Source organism: Hyaena hyaena, unplaced genomic scaffold (assembly GCF_003009895.1).
Source record: "Hyaena hyaena isolate Hyena2069 unplaced genomic scaffold, ASM300989v1 scaffold_195, whole genome shotgun sequence".
NCBI classification, from domain to species: domain Eukaryota; kingdom Metazoa; phylum Chordata; class Mammalia; order Carnivora; family Hyaenidae; genus Hyaena; species Hyaena hyaena.
In genome coordinates this window covers 919674-932077 of record NW_024080827.1, presented here as the reverse complement: position 1 = coordinate 932077, position 12404 = coordinate 919674, and the positions used below count along the sequence as shown (strand labels likewise).

Genomic DNA, 12404 nt, shown 5'->3' with positions numbered 1-12404 from the left:
CATAAGAGGCATTACAGATGTTTATTAAGTGAATGAGCAAAGAGAGAAGGAATGGAAGAAAAATTAGAAGCCATCCAAACACCTGGGTGACTCAGTCAGTTAAGCATGGGACTCTTGATTTTGGCTCGGGTCATGATCTCACGGTTTGTGGGTTTGAATCCCTCGCTGGACTCTGTGTTGACAGTGTGGAACCTGTTTGGAACTTTCTCTCTCCCTCTCTCTCTCTGCCCCTTCCCCCCTCTCTCTTGCTCTCTCTCAAAAATAAATAAATAAACACTTAAAAAAAAGTCACCGAAAGGAAGAGAGTAAGGGAATCCTACGACCGTCAGTGGAAGTCACGAGGAATCATGTGAAATCATGTACCCCAGGGAAAGTGGAACTGCAGGAGCCATGATGCTTGGAAGGGACAGCTATCTGCTCAGACGTCTGGTCCCTCTCCTTCCTCCTACTCACTGTCATCACTTCACTATAAATCAGTGCACATATATTTCACTTTTATTTGGATTCAATACCTGGGAAATCCACGAGGAATAATGCTTACCGACAATATAAGGTAGTGCCCTCATTAGTGTGCAAGCTACGTAAGGAATAATAATTGTCTTGGAAACCATCAAGCTAAAAAATTTAGGAGAATGACCTCCTGGCTGATCTCAGTAACTTGTTTCTCTTCATTTCCATTACCCTGCCCACGTCCCCTCTGTCTCTGGGTTTTCCAACCCTTTCTGACTGCAAATACCAATGATGTTTTGAGGATGGGATGGGGTAAAGCACCTGCAGAATTCATTGTTTCCTTTGTGTCTCTCCCACCTCCTTAAACACACAAGACTTAGCATGGTTAGTATTTTTCCACATATGAAACCTTCTCTGGCCCCCGTCCCCAGGAAGAGTGGCTCCCATGTCCAGCTTGGAGTCAGTCTGTTGGTCAGGTGCTCACCTCTCTGAATTGTGACATCATGTTCCTCACACACCAGCCGGTATGAAGGCACAGATTTTGTCTTAACTCATTATCATATCTGACCTAGCACCTCACTGTCTGGCTCACACAGGCTTATTTAAGAGTTGTCAAATGAATTCATATATAAGCATGAAGGAATGCATAACAAAAAAAGGGAAGCTACCACTTTATTTTAGCTTACTTGCAATTACTCAGTATCTCTTACCTTTAGTTCTTGATTTTTGAGAACTGTTAAAGACTTTGTCTGGGGTGTGATGATTCTCTTAAATAACAAGCAAAAAATGTAATTTTATGAAGATTTAATGAGACAATATCATTGCCAGCTGATTTTATCACTCAGGGAGTTTAACAGAAAATTTGTTAACATTGTCTTTAATTTGTTTAAATATTTATGAACATTACTTTTCAAGAGGATTGTTATCTGGGGTTATTGTTTTATATAATTCATCTTGGTGTGGATTCAACCATTTAGTGGTTCATCTTGTTTTAATAGATTATGCTAGAATTCTCTGTAAATGCTTTGGAATCTGAGTGGGAGTTTCTTTGGATCTCATTGCTGCTTGCTCCACCTTCCAGGGCCCCAGATCAAGTCAAAGTGTCTGCCACAAGAATCTTGGAACATTCAGGATGGCAGTCCTGATCACAGCTCGTCATCTTCCGATATGGCATCTAGATAATCTGTGTCAACATACAGGAGAAATCCAGAGAACAAGCTGTCTGCCCAACCTGGGTCTGAGAAGAGGCCGTTTTGGTCGGTGAAGAAGATCTCCAGCCACACTTCATCTTCTGGCTGCAGATAGATGACCGTGGACCCCGAAGCCACGTCATGGTTCCCTGTGTTAGCGTCGAAGGTCTTTATCCGGTACTGCCCGTTGTGTACCAGCCCGATCGCCAGATGCTTATTTGCCAATGTGATATCATAAGAAAAGTAATAGATCCCTGGGAAGGCACAGATGAACTTGCCTGTTGCAGGATTGTAGTGTTCTCCCTCATTGAAGAGGACCTTGTTAAATATAATTGGTAGCCTTTCTTCTGGGTAGCTGGTTGTGATGCCAACAGAAAAGGCAGATTTGAGCACGATGCTTCCACATCTACAAACTCCAGGCAGCCCTGGATCCCCTTGCTCTCCTCTGTCCCCCTTTGCTCCAGGAGGCCCAATTGGACCTACTTCTCCTTTTTCTCCCTCTGGTCCAATGGGTCCTTTCTTCCCAGTCTCTCCTTGGTCCCCCTTCTCTCCAGCAAGGCCCAGTGGTCCGGTCTTACCTCTCAAACCTTTAAAAAGAGTTTACAGTTTAATTCATAGTTTCTCTAAATATACGGTCACAAATAGCATGTCCACATAGTGCCAGCACACCGTAAACTTGTCTCTCCAGTCAACTTTCAAAAGGACACTACTAAATACTAATGCGTATTTAAAAAAAAATTACTGACGCATTAAAATGGAAATAGAAAATTTTCATCAGAGTTTCAGGTAAATTTTCCTGAGTATATGAAAGATCATTTAAACGCTATTTTTGATGATGGATCATCTGCACCTAAATCAGTCACATACATTATTTGTCACTACAGGAGAAATTCAATAAGCATAATGATATTATTTTCCAGAGTGAGGTCATGGGAGCAGACAGAGCCGGATGAATCCTTAGAAGTTATTTAGTCTCATGTCCCATCCTACCTCTATTAGTATGATAATAAAATAATTAATCAAAATTAGATTAGCTCATATTTATTCAACATTTACTATGTACCAGGGAAAGCACTTTATTGACAGGCATTGTCTTCTTTAGGTCTTGCAACAACTTTATGAATTAGGTATTATTACTTCCATTGCAGATGGGGAGACTGAGCCACAGAGAAGTCAGTTTGCTCAAGGAAACAAAGCTAGTACGTAATGGACTTGTGATCTGAACTCATGCCTTCCTGACTCTGGAGCCTGAGCATCTCCCCAGGGCAGTGGCTAGAGTGTAAAGTGCACCTGGCACATAGTGAGGGTTCAATATGCTACAATAACGAAGAACAGTGATGGCCACCACTGGTGGCCAACATCAGCTGTTGTCGGCAGCAGCTCTTTTTTGGAGGAGAAAATTGAATCCCAGAGAAGTGAAGAAACTGGCTTCTGTATCAAGCTAGGACTGGAATCCAAGTCTTAGTGTAATGATGCTTCCCCTTCATCAAAGTGCCTCTTACCTTTGGGGCTGGAATCAAGAATCCTAAATTCTGTTTGGCTCTGCAGCTAAATGGTTGTATCATTTTAGGCAAGTCCCTTAATTTCTCTGGGTCTCCTTATATATAGAAAAGACATAATATCTGTGAAAGGATTTCAACAAATTCAAAATCACCACAGTGAAATATTTTCTGTTTGTCCAAATTTTTACATCTATAGATCAACCCAAGGCTAAATGCAGAGAAATTGTGATCATTGGTTGAAAGGGATAAATAACGTTTATTTAATTTTTAAACCATATATATAATAACAATGACTTAATAGCATAAAAATGTCATTTAATGTTTATGGCCAAATCCATTCCATAGATAGTGCTTGTGTAGTGATACACGCTCAAAAAATATCCAAATTATTTGTAGTTTATAAAGTACTTCTGTAGTCAGGGAAAATATATTATGGATATACTGTGTAGTTTCACTCTTAACTATGTATTTCCTCTCAGGAACTTTTATTAAGCTGAGTCTTTTTATCTTGATAGTGCTTTGGTATAATTTGTTTGAAGATTACATGTATACCGGTGTATGAGTTTAATTAATTTTCACTTTGGCAAATTAGAAATGAAATGTTCTGGATAATGAAAATTTTAGAAGTTTAAAACATCCAGTATTTTGTTTTAATAATTTTGGAAAGATGTTGTTTAACAATTTGTGATGCACCAAAGATTCTAATAATGAATGAAATGTCTTTTTTGGTGACTGGGATCAGTATTGTTACTGATCACGGAACTGTCCTAAAGCTCTAGATGGCTTTTGTTGTGAAGTTGAAATTCCCTTGGTCCCAGCCAGAATATACTCTGGTATTTATTTCTTGAAATAAGCCCATAATAGGGTGATCTTTCAATGTTTGCTTCTTTTTGGTAGAAATAAAATATGAATACTATAATACTGTTAAATTTACTTTTGAATCAAGGACCACAAATTCTAAATTGTTATTTTTATCTTCAATAGGAGCTTAACTTTTGCTGTCTTCATGAGTGAAGGTCATGAATGACCTTTGATGTACTAACAGAAAAACTTTTTTGGCATCAGCAACAATTTTGACTATTAAATTTCATTATGTACTCCAGTCCTCCTGTCTCTATGACTTTGGGCAAGTCACTTGTTGTCTGCGTTTCAAATGCGTCATGTGTAATATGAAGAATTGGATCTAAATCCCCTCCAAACCTAGTGAGAAAAGCAGTAAACAGTGGCTCAGCAGACCAGCAAACCTTAGTTCATCCATGGATTCATTAGGTGAATTTGAAGAAGGGGCTCCATCTCTCTGACTTGTTTCTCAGTCCTTGAAATGAAGGTGTTGGACTACGTTGCTTAAGGCCTCATCCTATTGAAAATTCTTTGAGACAAAACCACAAATACTAAGATGCAATTTTACAAGGCTGGCCATCTTTACAATCTCAGTGTTTGGATTTTCTATAGTTATTGAATTAGCTAATCAGAGATTAACTATAATAACTTGAAGTAATTCTTCCCATTTGCATGAAGGATTTTTACCTGTGCTAATGGCCCATTAATGAATCAGGGAAAGAAGGGATGAATCATTCCTCCTCTTCCTATTCAGTTAGACATATGTAGAAGGAGAATTATGGAGTACTGCTTAGTCCATGCTTAGGTGCTAACACTTGGAGAGAAAGGATTTCTTAGTTCTCCATGAAATGGGTTTACAAAGATTTCTTCTTCAGTGCTATTTTTTTCTTTCATCCATCCATCCATGCATGCATCTATGCCTTCATCCATCCATCCATCCCTGGGTTTATGTGTGCATGCATACATACATCTAAACCATGTAATATTGATTGATCATCTACTACATGCTAGGCACTATGCTAGGGACTAAGTGGGACATTGACATGAATGACACCTATTTCACCCTCAAGTTAGTTGTTACTACCGATTACACTGTGATCTGCAAATTTGGGTCATAGCTAAGTTCATGAATATCCAAAGCCATGTAATAAACTAGAGTGATTAGTTTCAAGAGGTGGTTCTAGTGTTATTAGAAGATATTTATATAGATGTGCATTCAGATTAAATTAAATGGTACTATTCTACTACAACAGTAATTACTATGGACCAGTGAAAGAGACAGATTTTTAATAGAAATTTTCTTTTCTTTTTCTTTAAAAATTTTTTAAATGTTTATTTATTCTGAGAGAGAGAGAGACAGAGTGTGAGCGGGGTAGGGGTAGAGAGAGACGGAGACACAGAATCCGAAACAGGTTCCAGGCTGTGAGCTGTCAGCACAGAGTTGGAAGTGGGGCTCGAACTCATGAACCGTGAGATCACGACCTGAGCCAAAGTCAGACATTTAACTGACTGAGCCATCCAGGTGCCCCATAATAGAAATTTTCTAATTAGTATAATAAGCTCTGTATTTGTAATTTAAGGTAGAGAAGTTGAACAAAAATATGCTTGATTCTGCTTGTGCTTGCTTGGGGTGGATGTGGTGGGGATGTTTATCAAGGACACATGAAGGAGAAGACATTTGTGGTGTCATTAAAGAGGAAAGAAGAATCAAAGACTATTAGCCATGTTGTGCCCAGTTCCAGATACATTAAAAGCTTATCCCCAAAGCCCCAGGGCTCTGTTACTATTGTTTGTAAATAAGGTGTGTTTTTCTTCATTGATCACAAAGGCATTCCTACCTTTCTTAGATGTTATAGGTCCTTATGTGTATATGTGTGTATATTGGATTTAAGTCATCTCAGGTTCAGAAAGTAATTTTATTTTTAAATCTCAATTTTTCCATTGTAACATTATTATTGCTGATTATAGTGTTTTATAATAGGCTTATGATAAACATTAACTATTAAATGTAAAATTTCTGATGTAGTAAGTTCTTAATAAATGGCGATGATGATGATGATGATGATGAATATTGCAATTATTATGTTTCTATAGTGGCCTCCCACCCTCAAATGTTTATCAAGGCAATGTCTGATTAATGTTTGTGTTTTCCTTGTTTAGAGCAGTAATGTTAACCAGGGGCAATTTTATACTACCCCCAAGGGATGGTTGGCAATGGCTGGAGACATTTTTGTTGTCACAGTTGGTGGCGGTGCCACTGGCAGCTAGTGGGATGCTGAACTGTCCTCAAAAGCACAAGATAGCCAACCCACAGTAAATAATTGTTTGGTCTAAAATAACATTAGGGTGGAGGTTGAAAAACACTGGTCTAGAATAATACTGGATAGCAATAGACACACAAGAAGCTTGTTGAAGAATAATGCATGGGTGTATCCATGAATATGGGGGTGTAGTTGGCCTCATATGGTTAAATTTGTAGCAATTATGAACATTCAATTTACCCTGAATGCATATCCACATACTTATATTTTTAAAGATTTTGTTTTTTAAGTAATCTTTACACCCAGTGTGGAGCTCAAATTCACAACCCTGAGATCAAGGTTCTCATGTTCTACCTATTGAGCCAGCCAGATGTCCCTCCGCATGTTTTTTTTTTTTTTAATTTATTTCTAGGAGAGAGAGAGAGCCAGCGTGAGCGGGAGGATCAGAGAGAGAGGGAGATACAGCCTCTGAAATAGGCTCCAGGCTCTGAGCTGGCAGCACAGAGCCCGACACGGGGCTCGAACCCACGAACCGCGAGATCATGACCTAAGCAAAAGTCGGACGCTTAACCGACTAAGCCACCCAGGCGCCCCCCTCCACATGTACTTTTAAATGACACTAGAACCACCTCATGAAACCAATCACTCATTTCCAGTTTATTACATAACTTTGGATATTCAGGAACTTATCTATGACTCATGTTTGGAGTTCACTGTGTGATATGTAGTAACAACTAACATTTACTGAGTGCTTACCACATGGCAGCTATCCTACTGAGTGTTTTCCATGTATTATTGGATTATTAATTGCCACAATCACCTTTACTACTCCCAATTTACAAATGAGGAAATAAGGCTCAAAGCAGTTATTTGTCCAAGGATACTAAATTAGTAATTGAAGGAGCCAAGGTCTAAGCATAAATCTGACTGAATTTTATATTTAGAAGTGTGTAAGCACTACATTATTGCTTCCAGACATAGTAAATAAACTAAAAGGGTTGGTCATATTCAACTACGGCCATGTTATTATTATAGGATTTCTAGGCTATTCATGATCATGACAAAGCAGTAAGTTGTAGCCATAGGTGTTACCATAGATAAGATGTAAGCTCCAAATTAAAGGTTCCTTATCTGATGTTGAACCTTTACCTAAAAGTTTTTAATCTAATATTGAACAATATTCATACATTTGGTAGCTACTGATTTTCCAAGTATTTTCTGCATGACAAATTCAGAAATGAATTATTATCCAGTAACTTGCATATGCATTATGCTACTGTTTCACATAACACCAGTAAATCAGGTGTGATGACTAGAGAGAGACGTGTTTCTTAGGCTGATAGACCTTTCTTTTCCTATCTTTTGTCCCAGTCTTTACACTCGGAAACTTGTTTTTAAAGATTGATGCCAAATCACTTCCTCTTTTAGAGTTAACACAGTTTCTCTAAGAGAATTTCAATTCGGTTTACTCTGAAGGATTGCAGAGTCTGGCAATCTTCCTGGGCCAGTTTATTTGTGGGAAAAAAGAAAAAATTACTGAAGAAGTAGGGGGCAATTGTGTTGCTGTAAAGAGCAATACGAATGTACTTTTTTAGCTGGGACCGGACAGGTGGGAAAGACATGAGCTACAAAAAGTGGGCTATACAGTGCTATTGTTATTTCATCTGTGAAAAATCAAACCTGGAAGTCCTTTATGCAACTTTGCTCAGGATATTTAGCACAGATCAGGATGGGATCTGTGCTTTTTGGCTCCTAATTCCTGCCTCTGCTTCGTCTGTCCATTTCCCTTCCTCGTCCATCTATCTGTCTATCCATCCATGCCTTTGCACACCCAGGCATTGCCTGCTAGCTAGTACAGCCTTGTGATCACGGGCATCAGTATTTGAGTCCAGCTCTGCCTGTCACTAGCAGTGAACTTTTGCCTTCAGTAACTATTCAACCATGTTATTGCTCTGGGTTCTCACCTGCAAAATGGGATAACCAAAAGAGTTGTCATTACAATAAAATAAGACGGAGGTAAAGAGTTTGCAGCGATATCTAAAGCATAGTAAGGGCTCAATACATTATTATAAATAAGGAAGGTGAAACAGAGAAGGGATTTCAGGAGCAATTCTCATTAGAAAAGGCAACAAAGAAAGGACAGAGTTTAAGACAGGGGTGGACGAGGGGTGTTTAATGGCACTTCATCGTTCATTACCTGCAGCCCCCTTTTCACCTTTCTCTCCTTTCCTGCCGTCTCTACCATCTCGTCCTGGAAGGCCGATCCGACCATGGGGCCCAGGGGAACCATTTGCTCCAGGGGGTCCTGGAGGTCCAGGTAAGCCAGGGATGCTACAGATATATCTTGGGGAGTAGTTCTCTCCTTTGAACTGATTACCCCGAGGCTGTCCACTGGCACAAATGGCAAAACTTGTAACATAGAGCAAGATAAACATCTTTGGCTCTGGAAAAGAAACACAGGGACATAAATCCACCCTCTCAGGTGGCAGTTTTGGCATAAATGAATATGAGGACGGGCATTTGCAACCATGCACTTCAGTGCTCACCTCTCCGTGCATGTATACAACTTCTGTTAACTCTCGTAATTCTATTGTAAACTACGAACACGTTCCTGATAGAGGATTCTCAGTGTCCCACACAGGGGTTGGTGGAGATGAAGGACTGATTTTTAAAATTTCAAAATAAAGCCACTTGTTGCATTTTTTTTTCCTGTAGGGTCAGTGGTGGACTTTGAAAAATGATGGTTTCTTCTTGCAGAAGTAATGCATTATTTTTAGAAAATTAGAAATTCAAACAAATAAGATAAACATCAACACTATTCTCGTCATTAGAGATAATTACTCTTTACATTTTGATACAGACATCCTTCCGGCCTTTCTTTCTATGCTGTGGAGAAAAATATTATGCGACTCTTCTATGTCTCCAACTTTTTTCACTTAACAATATATCATGAGCGTCTTCCCATGTCAAAAATAATTCATAACATTAAAAAATGTTGCATTTTATGCACTATTCTTTGTGTATGCGATTCTCCATTGCAGATATTTCCTTCCAGTTTTCTGCCAATATAAACGTTACGCTAGACATCCTTATATCTAGTCTTTGCATGCATCCATGAGAAGTTTCTTAAAATTTATGGGGTTTTTAAAGCAGGAGAAAAGAAGTGGCATTTTCAGGAAAACGAAGTTTTTCACTTGATAATCATGTGTAAAACCAATTAGTGCTAATTGGAGTACTGTGCGTGTCCTAAAGGGGAGGTCTCAAACTTTAATTTAAAATCTGCAGAATACAGTGCCCTAGTGAACGATTAAGCTGTTAGCATCAGGGCTCAATTAAAGAGCTGAGTGAAATTAAACCATGCATGGTGCCATGTGCACCTAGGGAAGCAGACAACAGGTCTCTTTAGCTATGGTCTAATAGGACTTGGTTTTTCCCTCCACAAACAGGATCCTGAGAATGACCGATCATTTATTAGCATGGCATTTGGCTTATAAACTGAAGGGCGGGCTGTATGGGCTGAGACACCTGAGTTTCTAGGCTAAATGGTCCCTAGGATTAGCAGCTTTCTGGATGGGAGAATGTTTGCACATGGCTTTAGGACAATGCAAATGAATAGTGTTCAGGTAGTTGGACCTGTGCTTTAATAAGAAATCTCAACAAGGCTTGATATATATGCTTTGGCATGTACTTGCCCAAAGGAAATAATCATAAAATGTGAAAAAAGTAATCAGATGGAGCTTCCTTGCTTTCTGATGGCCACATCAGAAAATTAACCAGGCACACTGTACCAGTTTTATGATACTCATGGGGAAATTGCAACATCTTGGAATTAGACCTAGAAATTTGCCAGAGCATAGGAATGACAAACTGAGAAAAACACAGTGTGCACATGTGATTCAAAATAAGTCTGATTCCTAGAAATCTTATTAGTGAGAAACTGAAGCCACTTACCCAGATATAGACCCTGTATCCATGACCCTAATCTCATGTCACCAGTATCTCTCCCCACTCATCTTCCCTCCCCCACATCCAGTAGAACATTTTTGCTGTGCACAGTTTGCTTATAATAGAACACAAACTCAACATTACTGATTCCATTGCTCAACCGGGATTAAGGCACTTTCTGAAAAGCCCAGTGGATCTGATAAAGATACCAGCCTTTTCAAAGGTGTCCCAGATTATAGAAAATGAAAGAACATTCTATCCATACCCGCCACAGTTAAAACAAAACTGCAATGATGAAACTGCTAGCTTTTTCTTGTAAAAAATGGATTAGAGGAAGCTTTGAGAAACAATTTGAAAGAAAAGAACATGCTCATAGGAGATACTCGTAAAAAGGTGTTTGAAGAGACATGGGATGGGATCCTGTAGCGGAGGCCAAGACTTGGTTCTAAGAGGGGCTTGAAATTACTTGGAGGGAAGGTGCTTTGGGCAGTGGCTTCTCAGACATTATGATGGAGAGGCTGAGAACACGAACATGCCAATAGTCAGGGATCAGTCTACAAAGAAGTTTGGGTTAAGGGTCCCGGTTATGGTGAATAAAAAAAACAGAAATTTTAAAGATGTGCTTGGAAGAAAGGATATAAATATTTCTGATAGCCAGGCAAAAAGGTGCTCGAAGTAGGTAAAAATTAATACAACTGAAACAGATGCATTCATTGAACAAATGCTTTGCCTTTCATTGACAAATGAATTAGAATATTGTCTGTATGGTAGTCTAAATGCTAGAAGTATCCCCAGTTATTTTTGAAAGGCTCTCAAAAGGATTGTTAATTTAACAATCCTCATCAGAATTGAGGAATAGTATGTTGTGGTGCTTGATGCATGATGACAGAATGGTGGTAACTGGCCACTGGAGTCTTGAGACTCAGTTTATTAGGATGCCAGTAGGATGTGGGTTATAATAGAAAACTACAGTGGCATCACCCTGCCCTGTTTTTTCATTTTACTTAAAAGCCAGAAGCTTCATGGTACATGGTTCAAGGCTCTACTGGATTGGGCACACCCTCCTTACTTCCCTAACTTCATCCTCCACTACTTTCTCTCCTCTCTAGCTCCAGTCACTCAGAGTTCCTTGGTGATTCCCAAAGACACCAGGAATGTTCTGCTTTAGGGTCTTCATGCTGTCTCTTCCCTCTGTCTAGAACTTTCTTCTCCAAGATGTCTACATGTCTCACTCACTCATCTCCCTCTCTGAGTCTTTGCTCAAATGCCAACCTCTTCCTAGAGCCAATTCTTATACTGTATTTAACATTGCAATCTGCCTTTTCATACTGCCCATCCCCCCTCATTATGCTCTGTTGTTTTCTACTCTTCTTTGTACTCACCACCTTCTAACACACTAGATTATTATTACCTTTATTATGCTCTAAAAATATGGTATATCTCCATCTGATGGAATGTAAGGGATAAGGGCATAGAGCAGGGATCTTCGTCTTAGTCATTGATTTCTACAACCATCTAGAACAGTGTCTGGCACAAAAAACTCAGGCTGTGGACAGAGGAGAAGGTTTTGGTTTTTGTTTTTTTGTTTTTTTTGACGGGGAGGTGTGTGTTTTGTGAAAAACAAAATGAAAAACAAGGGAGAATGGAATATGAGAATATTACAAGGGAAAGAGAAAAGAGAGAACTTAAACATTCATAGGGTCTGTGGGCCCCTTTCACAGTGTTTAAAAATACAAACAAAAGATGTGAGTTGTTTTAATTTTGCATTGTCTAAGTATTTAGAAATATTTTAAATTTTTACCCTTTTTTTTGGTAAAGATAGAACATGCACATTTATAAAATTTAAAAAAGGTATGCAATGAGAAGTAAATCTCTCTCCTTCTTCCCAATCTTCCAGACAATGCAGGCCCCCTCTCTAGAGGCAATCATTGTTGCTAGTTTCTTGTGTGTCTTTCTTACCCACTTTGGCAAAAAATATGCAACTTTCCGTACCTTGCTTTTTCAGCTAAGAGATTTTCTGTTATCAGTATATAGAGTTGCCTCATTCTTTTTTTTAGTGACTATAGAATATCCACCATACGATTGTGTTACATTTAACCAGTCTCCTACTGATGGGTATTTGAGATATTTTCATTCCTATATAAGCAATAGTACAATAAATCTGTGTGTATATGTGTGGACACAGTTTATGATATGAACAGCAAATAGCTTCTTCC

The 12404-nt window shown here is 38.9% G+C and overlaps 1 protein-coding gene across 2 annotated transcripts in view; it reads right to left on the bottom strand.

Moving 5' to 3' along the window:
- Positions 1–1239: 1239 nt before the first annotated feature.
- Positions 1240–12404, bottom strand: part of C1QTNF7 (C1q and TNF related 7) — a 111288-nt gene continuing 100123 nt past the window's right edge. For both annotated transcript variants that reach the window (XM_039241555.1, XM_039241556.1), the window contains exons 2-3: positions 8441–8686; positions 1240–2227 (exon numbers count right to left, since the gene is read on the bottom strand). In XM_039241555.1, the coding sequence (XP_039097486.1) occupies positions 1596–2227; positions 8441–8686 (878 nt within the window). In that variant the 3' untranslated portion in view covers positions 1240–1595. The remainder of the gene's footprint in view (positions 2228–8440; positions 8687–12404) is intronic.